The sequence below is a fragment of the Macaca fascicularis genome, chromosome 7, assembly GCF_037993035.2.
Source record: "Macaca fascicularis isolate 582-1 chromosome 7, T2T-MFA8v1.1".
NCBI lineage: Eukaryota > Metazoa > Chordata > Mammalia > Primates > Cercopithecidae > Macaca > Macaca fascicularis.
This window is the reverse complement of record NC_088381.1, coordinates 3,729,539-3,747,692: the sequence shown is the minus strand read 5'-3', so window position 1 is coordinate 3,747,692 and position 18,154 is coordinate 3,729,539. Positions and strand designations below refer to the sequence as shown.

At 36.4% G+C, this 18,154-nt stretch overlaps 2 protein-coding genes across 28 annotated transcripts in view; one reads left to right on the top strand and one right to left on the bottom strand.

Moving 5' to 3' along the window:
* Nucleotides 1-18,154, bottom strand: part of UBE3A (ubiquitin protein ligase E3A) — a 99,560-nt gene that overhangs the window by 3,376 nt on the left and 78,030 nt on the right. For 14 of the 24 annotated variants that reach the window (XM_073995299.1, XM_073995303.1, XM_065547224.2 and 11 more), the window contains 4 exons: nt 15,771-15,976; nt 14,980-15,144; nt 13,720-13,875; nt 13,546-13,619 (listed from right to left, as the gene is read on the bottom strand). In XM_073995299.1, coding sequence (XP_073851400.1) covers nt 13,546-13,619; nt 13,720-13,875; nt 14,980-15,144; nt 15,771-15,976 — 601 coding nt within the window. Of the gene's footprint in view, nt 1-9,879; nt 12,685-13,545; nt 13,620-13,719; nt 13,876-14,979; nt 15,145-15,770; nt 15,977-18,154 lie in introns of those variants that run through there. The other 10 variants (XM_073995304.1, XM_073995302.1, XM_073995306.1 and 7 more) reach the window with 2 other exon arrangements.
* LOC135964404 (uncharacterized) overlaps nt 1-18,154 on the top strand; it is a 229,367-nt gene that overhangs the window by 151,660 nt on the left and 59,553 nt on the right. The window lies entirely within an intron of this gene.

Genomic DNA, 18,154 nt, shown 5'->3' with positions numbered 1-18,154 from the left:
AAAAAAAGACCCCCTGTCCCAACCAACTGGCCCCAAATGCAAACAACTATATACATACCTAATAGCAGTAATACAAAAGTTCAATTTTTATAGGAATTAGAATACTTTTAACAAGTAATATGTGCTGTGTATGGAGGAGGAGAATTATTCTGACATTTCTGCCACGTGCAGTTATTTTAAGAGAATGATTTATCCTCTGGCATTCCTAAAATCTATGTAATAAAAGCTATGTTTTAATGACACTTACGTTAGTTTGAGTTCTAAAAAACGAAATACAAGCTCATAAAGTGCAATCTTGAAGTTTGTTTGAATAATCAGGCATCTATAAAACATATATACACTAGTTCATAGTTAAATAATTTTTTTTTTTTTTTGAGACAGAGTCTCACTCTGTCACCCAGGCTGGAGTGCAGTGGTGCGATCTCAGCTCATGCAAGCTCCGCCTCCTGGGTTCAGACCATTCTCCTACCTCAGCCTCCCAAGTAGCTGGGACTACAGGTGCCCGCCACCACACCTGGCTAATTTTTTTGTACTTTTAGTAGAGGTGTGGTTTCACCGTGTTAGCCAGGATGGTCTCTATCTCCTGACCTCATGATCTGCCCACCTTGGCCTCCCAAAGTGCTGGGATTGCTGGCATGAGCCACCACGCCTGGTCTATAGCTAAATAATGTTAAGATTAAAACATTTTTTAAAAAAAGTATTTTTAGTCGCTTATATAAAATGCATTTTAATATTTATTCAGAAAGTTCTTTCCAGAGCCTGGTGTGGTGGCTCACGCCTGTAATCCGAGCACTTTGGAAGGCTAAGGTGGGTGGATCACCTGAGGTCAGGGGTTCGAGATCAGCCTGACCAACATGTTGAAACCCTATCTCTACTAAAATACAAAAATTAGCCCGGTGTGGTGGCGGATGCCTGTAACCTCAGCTACTTGGGAGGCCGAGGCAGGAGAATCGCTTGAACACAGGAGGTGGAGGCTACAATGAGCTGAGATCACACCATTGCACTCTAGCCTGGGAAACAAGAGCACCACTCCATCTCAACAAACAAACAAACAAACAAAATTATTTCCAGAATGTTAGCAGAGAACACCACACATCCCAAATCAGTAATTACAATTTTCTAGTTTTTGATATTCTAATATTCCAACATACTATTTTTATTACCAAAATGCTGGCATTTTTGTTGCTGCAACACCATTTATCTGAAATAAATTAAAGGTTTTATTAGAATTCTTGGCTTTCTCCAATCTCTTGCCACTTCCCTTCCCTGCCCCTCTACGAATCTACCAGTCAGCCAGAGAAAACAAAAAAGAAACACATAACCACAGAAAACGGGACGTGAAACTAGCAGGAGCATCTCTCAGTTAAGGAGGAAAGGAATCAGACCCCGGTTCATGACATTCCTTTTGGGGAGGCTGGCAAGAGAAAATAAGTCTGCTGTGGCACACAGCCCTCCAACATAGCAGAAAAGCTGCCCTGCAGTGGGTGGTAATAAAGCCTCCTCAAACTGCAGTGGGGCTCTGAAGCTTAACTGAACCAGCTACACCTAAGGAGGCAGATCAAAGAGCACCACCAAAGAGGAGAGACCGACCCTGCAGGAAGTGGCAGATGAGTAGTGGTCACAATGACCAGTCCCGCTATATAGCTGCTGCTTTGGTCTTTCTTTTAAATGAAACCTTTAAAAATTTTATACAATGAAAATAATTAGGGAACAAAATTTGTCTCTTCCTATAAGTGTTATGTGTGTTACATTAACACGTTGAATTAAATAAGAATGCATTTATTTAGAAAGCTGAAGAAAAAATGAAGAGGCTTCCAGGTTTCCACAAAAAAGTGGTGGCTGTATCGATCACATCCTACTAACATCTCTAAAAATCTATCCAGATCAAAAAGGGGAGAAATAAAAAAAAAAAAACCCCTATGACTTAAGTCTAGAGTAAAACTAGGAGACAGAGCAATAAACTCCAAATACCATAGAAGTGGGGAAATGAGCAGGGTCCAGCAGGAGCTACATCGAAGAGTGGCTTGTGCAGAATCATACTGATTAGGGATCACCTAAGGCCAGACCGCACCCGCCTCCACCACCCGCCCCTCAACAGAGCACTACTGAGGGCAGGTTAGAGCACTGGCAACGGGGTGGTTAAAGGAAGGACTACAGAAAAGTAGTTGGGTCCAGCAATGGCAGGCTCAGGAATGCACCATGCATGAAAGGAAGACGGGTACCTTGGAAAGCAGAAGTGTCCCCTAAGTGGCTGTAAAGAGGTGGAAGCAGCTAATGAAAAAGAATCTTCATTAAGTGGATGGAGCTGAAAAATCAGCAAGTGGTGATTCTGCCCTTACTAAAGCAACAGAAGAGGGACGCCTTCAGCCAGGACCCCTAAAAGCCATACAAATTCCTCTCTGCTCCACTCTAAGGTCTAGTAATAACATGTCCAGAAAAAAAGTAACATCTATTATAGAAACATAAACAAGAAAAACAGAATTCCTAAGTCCAAATAAAGTTATTATGGAAAGAGTCTGGCAAATGAGAAGCAAAACTTTCCGGTAGACAAAAGTACACCAGAAAAATTCAGTCATAAACAACAGGAAACTCGTAACACCACATTCCAACACAAAGGGAGAATGTAGCAGCAGACAAGACAGACCACCAATGATGAGAAATACAAATTCAGAGAGAAATGAGCACATCTTAAATAGAAATAAGAATACTAAAAAATACTGAAGAAATATGCAAAGTAATTTTGGAAATAAAGGCTAATTTTATTATAAGGTGACCAAAGAAGAAGCAATATGACTAAAATTTCTACTGAGGACAGAGTCTAGAAAATTAAAAAACAAAGAAAATGAATAAAATAAACCTAACTAAAGAAATGCGTATCAAAGCATAGTAACGAAAAAGATTAATAGCTGACTACATAAACATAAAAGCTTTCACCTGGCAAAAATCCTATAAGCAAGGTTAAAAGACAAATGGCAAACTGGGAAAAAATATTTGCAAATTTACCAGCGTTAAAGGACTAATCTCCTTAACATATAAAGTTTCTAAAAATGAAGAAAACAACCGAGCAGCAAAATGAGCAAAAGACCATATAAAACTATAAACAGCTCTTAAGTACAAGAAAAAATGTCCATCATCATTCATAACTGAGGTAAACTCAAAAATTGTAAGTATAGTAAAATACCATTTCTCAATTGGCAGATAAGTAAACATCCACATTTAACAACACATTATGTTTGGAAAGTTTTAAGAAAAGAGAGACTGTTGTAAACTGGTGGGAATGCAAAATGTTACTTTTCTGTGAAGGAGAATTTGGCAGTATCTAGCAAAATTATATATGCATCTACCATTTGATGCAACAATCCCACTTCTAACAATTTATCTTAATGATACCTTACATATGTAAGGAATAATGCATGAACATAATGAGGATTCACTGTGACATTAGTACTAACAGCAAAAGGTTAAAAATAACCTCGATGCCTATAGATATTGATAAGCTATGCCGCATCCACACAAAGTAGCAGTATTCAGTCCTACAAAACAAAATGGAAAACACCTCTGCAATGATGTAGGACGATTCTCAGGATACACTAGAAAGATTACTTTCCTAGTTCTGTCCTCTGATAAGGCCTACAAGTAGTAACATTCAAAACCAAAGGCCATACTTTGCATCTAAAATCTGACTTCTAAATGCCATTCTCCAACAATTTATTGGAAAAATAACTTATTCCAGGACTGAGACTGAATGTTCGAGATTAGCTAGAAATTTCAAAATCTAATAGAGTCATTTTAAAAGCACAAGAAGGCTAAGGAATTTGAATATCATTTAGAGTAATGACTGTGAAACATATTAAATACAAAAACACTGAGTTCTTAATATTCAAAAAGGCAGCAAAACCAACCAAAAAACAAAATTAAATTGTCACTATTAAAGTTATTACATTAACTTCTTACTCTAAAAACCTTAAATCTATTTTATCATGCCTTTTCAGTAGAACTGTTTTTCAAGGTAATCGAATGGCATCCAATGATGAGAAAAAACAGTGCCAGGTATATATGTAGGACAAGCAGATGGAATTTTTTTTTCCCTAAACAGCCATTTTGCAATCCCAATGAGATAACAGATTAATGATACTGATAAATACGGAAATCAGGTGAAGGGCAGATGGCACGTTCTGGAAAGATGATGATAGCAGTGACATAGTTATTATTTATTTATTTATTTTTTTGGTTTTATTCCCTCCCAACCTCCCCTACAAAAAGAGCAAACTGAGAAAACCAAAGACCCAGAGACATTATCTATAACAAAACCATGAACCATTGCATATAAGTGGACAAAACAAAGCTCTGACAAGTACAAGACTGGTTAGTAAGGAAGCAGATGGAAGGTAACTGACTGGGTTTCTTACAGCCCTGTGAACAGGAAAAACCTCAATACTGCCAACCCACTGGAAAGCACAGGCCATCTGAAAACAGGGCTAAAAGTTTTAAAAAGTTCTACAGGATCTAATTTGCAGATGATTACAAAGGGATCATGATGCAGTAAGCTCTGGGCCCTTAAAATTCCTGAATACCAAATCCTCCCACCAAAACAAACCATGTACCAAGGAAAAACTTGTGGGAATAACTTCCAAATGGACCAGATCAAAGATAATAAAGACCAAAAAAAGTTCAAATAGTGTGTGGGGGGGGGTAGAGGAGTAAAGGCGGCAGTTTCAGAAAGCACAAGGGCATATTTTTGACCATTTTACAAAAACACAGACTTCTCCCCGTCCCTAAAAAGCAAGAAAAGTTATCCTGGCCTATCTCTCCCTCGTGCAAGTATGAGACACTCATTTCCCTCACAAAAAAAGAAAAATAAATACATAACCAACAGAACAGAGTGCAACAGTATAATTATTAGAGAAAGAGTATGTGCATATACATGAGAATGGTGTCCCTACAGAAAATGAAAGTAAACCAAAAAATATGGAAATAAAACATGAAAACTGTAAACAAATTTCAAACTGAGCTAAAAAGAATTTTAAAAATAACAGATCCTTAGAAATGGGAAATTTCAGAATGAGGGTAACTGAAGAAAAGAAAGCCATGACACAACTAAGGAGTAATTAGAAATGCAAGGAAAAAAATCACATCAAACACACAAAAAAAACTAAAACTAAATTAGAAGAAACATAAAGGTGAATAAAACAGAATAATACTACTAGAAACTGAAGGCAGAGGAAAAATCTTAAAATCAAAAACAAGTAAAGCCATGCCTGAGACTCTCCTAGATGGTCCAGAGACACAGTGATGCTGTGCACTGGCAGGAGGAATTCTGCTGTAACTGGTCCTGGGAGTGCTCACCTTTCCTGTAAGTGTTCCACAGCCCAGGGACACAATGTGGTCAGGAGCACTGCCAGGAACACCAGCAAGGGGGAGCCTGCCACAATAGGCACAAGGCTCACGAAGCACTCTCTGGCCTACGAAAATCTAGTGGGGGTGCTCTTCCCTCACCCAAACACACTCTGTGCAGCTCAGCCTGGAGAAGCCCCCTCAAGCAGCACTACTGGAACCCGTGCGAGCCCCAGTGGACTGAGATAAAAGCAACAAACCAAAATAGCACCACAAAGGCTCTGAAAAATGGTCACTGGAACCACAGCCCACAAATATATGCTAGTACCTACATGCTAAACCTAAACAGGTTACTACTGAAGTTAAAATTTTTTAAAAGTACAGAGTCTCCTGATATAATAACTAAAATGTCCGAGACCCAATCCAAAACTTATCTGTCATACCAAGAACCAGGAAAATCACATGAAGGAAAGAAAATCAACGCCAACACTGGGATGAGTAAGATGTTGAAATTATCTGACAAGGATCTTAATGCTGCCATCACAGAAATGATTTGACAAGCAATTACAAGTTCTACTGTTTCAAAAATGAAACAATAGAAAATCTCAGCAAAGAAACAGAAGTTACAAGGAAAAAAAAGCAATGGAAATTATAGACCTAAAAAATACAATAGGAGAAAAATAATCATTAGATGGGCTCAACAGTAGAGTGAAGATGACAAAGGACAGAAATCTGAACAAAAGAGAGAAAATAGACTGAAAAATGAACCATACCTCAGGTACATGCGGAACAATAACAAATGACTCAACATTTGTATCATTAGAGGCCTAGAATGGAGACAAGAGTGACGCTGAAAGAACACCTGAAGAAATAATGGTTGAAAATTTTCCATGTTTGGCGAAAGACACAAACTTACAGCTTCAAGAAGCTGAGCGAACCCCAAACAACATAAATAAAACTATTCTTCAGGAATAAAGGGAAAATAAAGTCATCTTCAGAAAGAGAAAAAAAGAATTTCTCACTAGCAGAACTGCTTTTGAAGACTGGCTAATGGAAGTAATAAAAGATGGAATCTTGGAAAAATAATGGAAATAACAGAAACATGGGTACATACAACAGAGCATCACTCCCTTCATAAGTTCTATAAGTCATATTGGATAACTGATACAAAAACTGTTAACAGGATTAATCCTCAAAACAATACTATTTAAAAGTGGGGAAAGAGACGTAACTGAAATTAAGGTTTCCACATCTCATTCCAAGTGATGGTATTGATGGCAGTGAATGGTGATAAGTCACATTATCTATAATGTGATGCCCACAATGACCATGAAAACAACTATAAAAAACACATAAAAGGCCAGGCACGGTGGCTCATGCCTGTAATTCCAGCACTTTGGGAGGCTGAGGCGGACAGATCACAAGTTCAAGAGTTCGAGACCAGCCTGGCCAATATGGTGAACCCTCATCTCTAATAAAAATACAAAAATTAGCCAGGTATGGTGGCATGTGCCTGTAGTCCCAGCTACCCAGGAGGCTGAGGCAGGAAGACTGCTTGAACCTGGGAGGCCGATGTTGTAGTGAGCCAAGATTGTGCGACTGCACTCCACTGCACTGCAGCCTGGGCAACAGAGCGAGACTCCGTCTCAAAACAAAACAAAACAAAACAAAAAACAAACGAACAAACAAAACAAACCCAAACACCAAATAAATCAAGGGAAAATCTTAAAAAATATTCAAGTAATCGTGGAACACAATAAATAAATAAATAACCATAAACAGAAGACAGAAACAGAAAACAATAAAATGGCAGACTTCGCCCTAACATATCAATAATTACCTTAAATAGAAATGGTCTAAATAAACAAATTAAAAGGTAGAGACTAACAGTTTTTATTAAAATGACAACTATATGCTGTTTACAAGAGATTCATTTCAAATTCAGCAACACAGGATGAAAGTAAAATGATAGTAAAAGACAGATCATGCAAACATTTAAACAGAAATGGTTACATTCCTATCAGATTCAGAGCAAAGAAAACTGCAAAACAGAAAAATCTTATATGATAAAGGATCAATCACCAAGACATAGTAATTCTAAGTGGGTATGAACCAAATGACAGAGCCTCAAAATAAATGAAACAAAACCCTATGACAGAGATAAAGAGATAAATCTCAGAAGCAGACCTATATACATATTCTCAACTGATTTTTAACATATGTGAAAAAAACAATTCAATGAAGGAAGAACATACCTAGAAAATACACAAAAAAACCCCAAATGGACTCTTGGTATTTAATCCCAGAGAAACACAAACTTTTTGTTTATAACTAACATCACAGTTAATGGTAAATATTATAGTCTCTCTCAATAAAATGAGGAATAAAGTAAGAATACCTTCTACCGAAGGTTCTAGCCAATGCAACAGAGGAACAGTAATAAATCACATAAAGATTGGAAAGAAAGAAACCTGTCTTGATTTGTAGATGACATAGCTGGTTACCAGAAAACCCTATGAAATCTACTAAATAACTACTAGAATACATCAATTTAGAAAGGTTATAGGATACAAGGTCAATATATAAAAATCAATTTTATTTCAATATAGTAGTAAAAAACAAGTGAAAAGCAGTATTTAAAAATACCACTAATAGCATTAGAAACATATTTTAAATGTATTCCTAACCAAAGAGTAAATGATTTCAACATTAAAAACTTTATAAAACTGCTGAGATAAACTAACAAACATTTAAATAAATGGAGAGAGGTACGGTGTTCAAGGATTGGAAGAATATATTGTTAAAATGTGAATTCTCTCCAAATTGACCTACCCCGATCAAAGCAACCCAAATCAAAATCTCTGCAGGCTTTGCCCTTTTTTTCATTTGTAAAAATTAACTGATTCTAATATTTATATGCAAATAAAAGAGTCAAAGCAACCTAATGAAAAAGTTGTGGGACTCACAGCATCTGATTTGAAGCTGCAGTAACTATAACAGTGTCGTTTTGGCAAAAGGACCAAACAAATTAATAGAACAGAATGGAGATTCCAGAAACAAGGCTCACACACAGATTGATTTTCAACAAAGGTGCAAAAGCAATTCAATGGGGAAAGAGAAGTCTCTTTAACACATGGTACTGGAACAAATAAATAAAACTATTTAGAAAATGAATGACATCCACTATCTAACAGCATCACAAAAATTTACTGGTGGTGGATCACAGATTTACACATAAAATTTAAACCTATATTATAGTATTAGAAGAAAAAATAAGATATTTGTGCCTTTGGGCTAGGCAAAGATATAAAAGGACAAAAAAAATAAAAGAAAAAATCAATTAGACTTTAAAAATTAATAATTTCTGCTCACCAGAATACACTTAAGAAAATGAAGCCACAGACTTGGAGAAAATAATCATAAACTACATATCAGAAATGGGCCTTTTATATAGAATATACGGTATTCCCCACTTACCCATGGGGAATGCTTTCCAAGACCTCCAGTAGATGTCTGAAATTGCAAAAACCCTGTATATACCATTCATGATTTATTTTTCCTTCTTCACAATTTCATAAATACTCATTTTTACCACAGATTTTAGCAACCTCAACATATGATTTTTAAATTCTTTCCTTAAAGGAAGCACTTTCCCCAGCTTCTCTTTGGCATATTCGAATTTCCAACATCACTGCTCTTGTGCTTCAGGGCCATTATTAAGTAAAATGAGGGTTACTTGAACACAAGCATGCGATACTGCAATAGTCGATCTGACCAATAGACTCAAAGTGGTGGGTAGTCTAGACAACATGGATATACTGGAAAAAGGATAATTCATGCCCTGGGTGGAAAGGTGGGAGATTTCACCATGTTACTCAGAATAGCATGTATTTTAAAACTTAAGAGTTGTTGGCTGGGCGCAGTGGCTCACACCTGTAATCCCAGCACTTTGGAAGGCTGAGGTGGAAGGATTGCTAGAGTCCAGGGGTTTGAAACCAGCCTGGGCAACACAGTGAGACCCTGTTTCTACAAAAACAAACAAAACAAAACAAAACAAAAAAACTAAAAATTAGCTGCACAACTGTGGTACCAGCTACTCAGAAGACTGAGGTAAGAAGACTGCATGAGCCCACGAGTTTCAGTTTATAATAACCTGTAGTCATGCTACTGCACTCCAGCCTGGATGATAGAGACTTTGTCTCTTAAAAAAAAAAAACCAACCAACCAACCAACCAACCCTCCCTCCCCAACCCACACCCACCAACACACACACACACATCAAAAACTCTTGAGTTATTCATGGCATTTTCTACTTAATATTTTTGGACCACTGCTGATCAAAGATAACTGAAACCAAAAAAAAAGCAAACTAAAGATAAGGCATAATGCTATATTTTAAGAAAATATCTATAGTCAATAGAAATACAAAAATCCAATATTAAAAATGAGGAAAAGACACTTTTAGTTAAATATGTACCTACTATATGTTTTGGAAACTCCACTCCTACGTGTTTGCCCAGGAGAAATAAAACATTTCCACAATAAGACTAGACAGCTTTATTCACAATAGTTCCAAACTGGAAACAATCCAACTGTCTACCAACAGGTAAAAAAACACATTTTGCATATTCATATAATGCAACAGTACTCCATAATTTTTTTAAAGGCACTATAAATCAATGCAATAACATGGATGAATCTAAAGAGTCTCGATGCAGTACAAGTATATAAGATTCCATTCATAAGAAATTCTAGAGCAGACAAAAGTAATGTACAGTGACAGCAATTAGGACAGTTATTGTCTGTTCTAATGGGGGACAGAGATTCACTGGAAGGGAAAACATGGGAACTCTGTGTTAATGGACATAGTCTATACCTTGACTGAAATATGGTTACATAAACGTAATTTTTAAAAACGAACCCAGTTAAGCCCTGGGTATTTCACTGTATTAAAATTTTACCCCACACAACATCGACACCACCATTATTACCACCACATTGATTAACATTTAGAGAGCAGTTAGGGAATCACATTATTTTGAAAATTAGTAAATAATGGGAAAGAATTAAGCATTATTGTATCTGATATGTACATATTTATATACATGTATACAGGTCCTATATGTGGATCTGTAATTTAGGGTAGTCATAGAGTTGATGAGAAAGAGTTTTTCTTAAGAAGTATTACAGGTAATAAAGGAAGGAGGAATAAAGAATTCAAATATCACAATTTTGCAACCCTTAATGAATTAGCAGATCTAGGCAATCAGAATCTATGATAAAAATTACTAGAAAAGACAGAAAGCAAGTGGGACTTTAAGTTATTCCTGTAAACCAACATCTATGAAGTATTTGGGAAGGAAATAAAGTCTGAATCTGTTTTTCGTTTTTTTTGAGACAGAGTCTCACTTTGTTGCCCAGGCTGGAGTGCAGTGGTGTGATCTAGGCTCACTGCAACCTCCGCCTCCTAGGTTCAAGAGACTCTCCTGCCTCAGCCTCCCGAGGAGCTGGGATTACAGGTGGCCGCCACCACACCCAGCTAACTTTTGTATATTTAGTAGAGACGGGGTTTCACCATGTCGGCCAGGCTAATCTCAAACCCCCGGCTTCGGGTGAACTGTCCGCCTCGGGCTTTTTTGCATGTATTTTCAGCTGCTGAAAGAGCTCTCCCTGGTTTCATTTCTTGTTGACTGCTTAGAGACATCTTTCCAAATGTCCTTCCTTGTCACTTTTTCAAAGTTAGGGGCAGGGACTGCACGTTTTTTTGATTGGTAATTTTTGTTTCAAAGGTTTGATTCAGATTCAGAGTTGATTTTGCTAGGCACGGTGGCTCACGCCTGTAATCCCAGCACTGTAGGAGGCCAAGGCGGGCGGATCACCTGAGGTCAGGAGTTTGAGACCAGCCTGGCCAACATGGCAAAACCGTATCTCTACTAAAAATACAAACATTAGCCAGGCGTAGTGGTGCGCATCTGTAACCCTAGCTACTCAGGAGACTGAGGCAGGAGAATCACCTGAACCCGGGAAGCGGAGGTTGCAATGAGCTGAGACCACGCCAAACTGTACTCCAGCCTGAATGACAGAGCAAGACTGTTTCAAAAAAAAAAAAAAAATTAACAAAATCTTATTTCTAGTGGTTTACTATTAATTATGCTGGCAATTTTTAGCTGAAATATATTAAGCAGCCTCGCTGTTATTTTTATGAATTCTGCAACAATAATACCAACCAAAATATCTATACAGGCATACCCCAGAGATACTGCCAGTTCAGTTTTAGACTATGGCAAATAAAGTGATTATGGCAGTAAAGTGAGTCACACACATTTTTTTGTTTCCCAGTGCTTACAGAAGTTATGTTTACACTATACTGTAGTCAAGTGTGTAATAGCATTGCCTAAAAATATGTACATTATCTTAATTTAAAATCATTGCTAAAAATGCTAATGAAGTGAGCACATTTTCTTGGAAAAATGGTGCTGGCAGACCTGCTTGATGCAGGGTTGCCACCAAAATCACAAAGTATCTGCAAAGTGCAATAAAGTGAGATATACCTGTATTGTCCTTTTTCTCCTGTTATTACAAGCACTATTTTAAGTCTTCAACTACCGAATACTTGTAGACTATTTAATGAATTAATATTTTCATCATATTTATATTGAGAAAATTAAGCTGAATTTAGTTAGAAAAGGTTTAGAATATCATCAACTCTGATGATGAGTTGGAAGCTACTTTATCTGTCATTTTTCACATAACACTAGCTTGCCCTTCAAATCATATATTTAAAAATGACCTTAAGATACACACCAAGTAGGGATTATGTTGTTATAAAAAGCTAGAAATAAAATTAAGACTTTAATTTCAAAGATAATTTCTCTATAAAGAATAGCACAAGATATGTTCAACTATTCTCAGAGATGCATCAAGATATGACTTCATAACTATTAGAAATTATATCTATGATCAATCATATTACAGAGATATTGCTGTTATACTCCTTGTGCCCTTTAATGAATCACCTTTGAAACTGAATAGGTAGCAGCATAGAGGTTGCTAAGAGTAAATACATTTACCACTGCTGCCAGAAATGACCAAAGGTGCACCAAAAAGAAGAAATACTGGTGAATTCCCACAAACTACAATGAGGAACCTTATAAAATAACAGAACAAATGAATATAACGTAACATACAGCCATCTCTTGGTATACGTGACAGGGATTGGTTCCCGGACTGCTTGTGTATACCAAAATCCATGCACACTCAAGTTCCGCAGTTGGCCCTGCGGACCTGGTGTGTATGAAAGTCAGCCCTCTGTATATGCAGCTTCTGAGTCCCACCAATACTGGATCGGCCCTTAGTTGAGAAAAAAAATCTGCATGTTAGAGGACCCATGAAGTTCACAGCTGCATTGTTCAAGGGTCAACTGTAATATAAAAATAACATTTACTGCTAGAGTTGATACTCATTCTAGTGTTTATATACTTGAGTCTTAGAGCAATAGCCTTGGGAGACAACTTCCAGGAAGGTACCTGTTTGCATACCTTCTCACTGCAATCCATCAGTGGCTGCCAAAAGGGTATTTTTGTCTCTTGAACCAGTCTCAGTACGGGATGGGGAAGCCTATGTCTTTCAGAATTGGATGGCATAGTACACAGAAGTAGACAGTACAGTAGCAAGGGCATTTGCTTAAAAGCAGATAGAATTGGGAGCCTCTACATCTTTCTGTGAGAATTCAGGGCTCAGTTTCTTAAGGTGTAAAATGGAAATACTACTATGTATCTGGACATATTATCTTAAGAATTAAATAAAACACTGTACCATTTCACTCAAAAGGTGCTTGATCCTGGGTAGCCATGTAGTTCACAAATGCAGAGTTCAACAGAAAGGAAAAATATGCAGAAGTGGTAGCCTTATTTGAATTATCTTCTAACCAGCAGTAAGCATACTCTTAGCCAGTGAGAAATACTAGATAATCCATACCCCAAATGCAGGAGAACACATGAGACTTACATATAACAACACTTAATTCATGAAAGCAATCACAAGATTAGCTCTGAAAAATGGTGATTATATTACAAACACAAATCTAAGTATATAGATAACAATTTGTGAGTTTGCTTATTTGGGAATTAGTGCCTAGAGATAAAGGTCAGAAGCAAAATCACACACCCCTTTGGTGAATCAAATCTTCCTTTGAAGAATTAAGTACCTCACCTAATCAGAACAGAGTCCCTGGTATAGCCACCGTCATATTCTGTAGTTTCTTCTAATGCTTGGAAATCTAGATTCTGCAAATTTAAGAAAATATGTCTTAGTATCTGCTATACTACTGTATCATTACAAACAATAAATTGATACATGACTTTCTGCAGACACCTGCTTTCTTACCCGGCTTCCACATATAAGCAATTCAATTTCTTCTGGTCTGAATAAGTACTTTAAGGGAGATTCATTGGTCACCATATGAAAACCTCTCCGAAAAGCCTTGAACTGTTTTTCTACTGATTTATTGAGAATGTAGTCAGAATAAAGATTGACAAATTCCTGTAGAAAACATTAATCACAAGAACTTCTTATAATATGCTATGCAAACAAAACACAAGTTATTGGGCTGCATAGCTTTTTAATTTTTCCAAGAAAAAAACATTCAAGAATATTCTTAAAAATTCAATTTTACACCTACAAAGAAAACTACTTCTTACAATTTCACAATTCTCTGTTATGGCCAATATTAAACTATGAAAAGGCCATATACATACAACTGTCATACATATAAATGTCAATTTTGACAATGTATTAAACAGAACTGAATATAAATGCTGGAGACACAGAAAATTCTTTAGGTTCGCTCAACTAGGTATGCAGACAGACACATTTAAATCATGTACCCATCTATTTATAAATGCCACCGTTTTAAGAGAGTATAATGTATTTGATTTAATCAAACCAGGAAGTCCCATGTTTTCTACCATAGAATATTTGGTAAGCTGCCTACGGTATCCAGTTCAGCAAAAATGTGGAACTACTGACTGGCACATAAACTACTGTATCAAATCATAAAAGGAAAATGTGCTTTGTACCCTTAGTGTGTATAATACTTAATAAAAAAATTATACCAATATAAATATGTTTCTCAAAGGTGTACTATATGTTCGTCATAATGTTTTCCTTGTCATGTTCTGGGTTATTCCCATTCCAGACGAACACATTTTAGTCAACAGAAGCCCAAATCTAATGTAAAGAATACTTTTCAGAAATGTATTTACATCACACACAGGATATACATGTGTAAATTAAATGTAATTTTTATTTGTTCTGTGATAAAGACCTTAATCATGAGGTTCCTGTTTACAGCTTAATACAGGAAACACCCTGCTTCTTGCTTTATCCTACAACCACACTTAGCTATTGACTGTCTCCTGTTTCATGTCCTCTTTCTCTAAAAGGGGCTTTAGTGCCCAACTGTGTGCTTTCATACCAGCTTATATTCAAGATTTAGAAAACTGGACTCTAGCATTTACATAAACTTGGTTACTTGATTTGTGTGGTTTTTTTTGTACAGACTGTATTAGATACTTCTTTAAAAATTATAAGCATACATGCTTTGAAATTGTTAGAGACAAAACATGACATAAAAACATTTATTACCTTCCTGTTTTCATTTGTAATTGGAATTTTATCACCATTTTCCTTTAGATCATACATCATTGGGTTACCAAAAAGATCTGTCTGTGATATCTGGAAAGTGATCATCATGTCGTCTTCCACATTCCCTTCATACTCCAATAAATCTTTTAAACTCTGATACAGAACCTAGCAACCAGAAATGGTAAATTGAGGCCACCACAGAACTACAAAATACAACAAATAATTTATATCACTCTTCTTAGAAGATAACAAAAATCTTATCAATAAAAATTGTAAAAAGTGTAGACAGTATCCTTCCAGTCCCCCAAATAGTTTCCAACCTATAAAAGAAAGACTGTCAGTCACTGTGATGTTCCATTCTCTGCTGAGAAACTCCACACCACCAATTTAGCAACAGATTTCACACTGTGCTCTATAAGAAATTCTGTGGTGTCTCAAGGTGAGGGTGGGGGTGGCAGCAGGCACACTCACTGTAGCTACCAAGACCCTTAGCCAGGGCTGCTCTGATTTTACCTATCTCTTAAGATTTCACTAAAGCACAAACAAAATGTTTAGAAACACTTCTCTATGGAATCAATCTTTAAAAAGCTTTGTGCTGACAGCAATATATAAAAATGTCCCCCTTTGAGTTTTTAAGTGTTTGTCGTACTTCGGTCAGATTAAAACATTATCTTACTGATAAAAGTATCAACAAAGATTCTAAACAAAAACTTTAAAATTTTGATATAAATAAATTGTATTTTTGCATTTAAATAAAATCTAAGAGACTGAATTAAAAAATGACAACTTACTGGGTGAGAGTCTCCCAAGTCACGAAAAGTTCCTTTTTTCCCCATTAGCTTTCTGTAGACAACCATGGGAAAATGTACATCCAGTATACAGTTATTGTAAATAGCCAGACCCAGTACTATGCCAATCAGAGTAAACTGACCCTCAGTTTCAAAAGACGACGGATTAAACCAAAACAATTTTGTAGATTCATCGTATGTGAACATACCTGTAAGAAATGATTTTTTAAAATACATTACTTTTGTATTTTATTAAGGAATGATAACACAAATGTAAATTTAAAATAATTATGCATATAAAACATTTAAAATATATGTAATTAGGCATGCAACATTGATTTCTATTATATTAGCACTTGAGAAAACAATGTCCATATATATCTAACTGTTATAAATTGGGGTGAATAGTGATATGTAATTTTATGAAGCCAAAGGAATAAAGTAGTAAGTAATTTGGTGGCATCGGGTAGAAAAATACGTTCATTAAATTCAAGCTTTCTAATTTTCTACTGTAACATAAGAAAAGTTATATTCATACTTTATCCACCCATAGCTGAAAAATAAACATAAAAAAACCAAAAAATGGCTATATTTTGAAAGTGTTTCATTTATAAAAATAAATTACTTATATTTGTACTACACGTACTATTTTTGAAAACAACTTTTTATTTTTTTTCTTGAGATGGAATCTTGCTGTGTCGCCCAGGCTGGACTGGAGTGGCACGATTTCAGCTTACTGCAACCTCCGCCTCCTAGGTTCAAGAGATTCTCCTGCCTCAGCCTCCTGAGGAGCTGAGACTATAGGCGTGCGTCACCATGCCCAGCTAATTTTTTATTTTTAGTAGAGAAGGGGTTTCACCATGTTTGCCAGGATAGTCTCCATCTCTTGACCTCGTGATCTGCCCGCCTCAGCCTCCCAAAGTGCTGGGATTACAGGCGTGAGCCACCACGCCTGGCCTAAAAAACAATTTTTAATCACAGTAAGGAAAGGTTTGTTTTTTCAAAATCAGACAATGGTGCCATGAAATTTTTCTAGCATTTTCCTAATAAAATCAAATGATCTAAAATACATAAACTTGGATAAATCTGATGAACTTAGATAAACAAAGCTATTTAATACACATTAATTATGGGCTAATATGTAAAAAGAATAGTAGTTTAGTAGTCTTTCAATTTCACATGGTCTTCACTATGCAATCCTCAATCACGGAGGCTTTTTTTTTTTTGAGACAGAGTCTCACTCTGTCGCCCAGGTTGGAGTGCAGTGGTGCGAACTCGGCCTACTGCAAGCTCCACCTCCCGGGTTCATGCCATTCTCCGGCCTCAGCCTCCGGAATAGTTGGGACTACAGGCGTCTGCGTAGAGGCCTTTTTTATATCACTCATTGGAAAATTGGGGCCGGGTGTGGTAGTTCACACCTGTAATCCCAGCACTTTGGGGATACTGAGGCAGGCAGATCACTTGAGCTCAAGAGTTCAAGACCAGCCTGGGCAAGATGGCAAAACCCCATCTCTACAAAAACACAAAAATAAGCTGGGTGTGGTAGCATGCGCCTGTAGTCTCAGCTACTTGAGAGGTTGATGCATGAGGATGGTTTGAGTCTTCAGCCTGGGAGGTGGAGGTTGCAGTGAGCCAAGATAGAGCCACTACACTCCAGCCTGGGCATCAGAGCCAGATCCTGCCTCCCTCCACCAAAAAATAAGACTTAAAAAAAGGAAAATTGGAATCTTTGGTTTTATCTGAATGAGTACTACTAAAAATTGATTTCTTCCCTTTTAAATGACTAGGGAAAAGAAATTTTAATTGAATTTAGAATTTTTTCGTTTTACTAAATGTTTAGTTTCTACTGTGAAACAATGAAAACATCTTAAGAATTAAGTCTGAAAAAAAATCTGTAATTTCCAATAGAAAAGTGGAGCTTAGAAATCAGAAATCAAATTATACAGTATATAAGTATTTTAACGAGAGTTTTTAAGAATTTTAAAATCTTTGAAAATGTTATTATCACTTTAAGTTTAAAAATATGGAGCTTTAACATGTTTCCTCGATCACTAGATGCATGAATTAAGCCTAGGACATTTTCTGAATGCAAAATGGTTTGAAAATTAAACAACTCATATTTGAGTTTCATGGTTTCTATCTAAACATTTTTTACAGGCCAAGTTACAATATCCATGGAAATGCTTTCAGTTATAAATATGGTATTAACAGGATCAAGAACAGCTGACAAGTAATTACAATTAATAAGTTTGTTCAAGTTGGCAATGGTGTGTCTAAAAAATTAATGAATTTGATAAAATGTCACAAATGCCCTTCCTTGGAACCAAGAGTTATAAGCTATAAGTTAATCAGAATATAACTCTGAAGTTCCATTTTAGGCACATTTT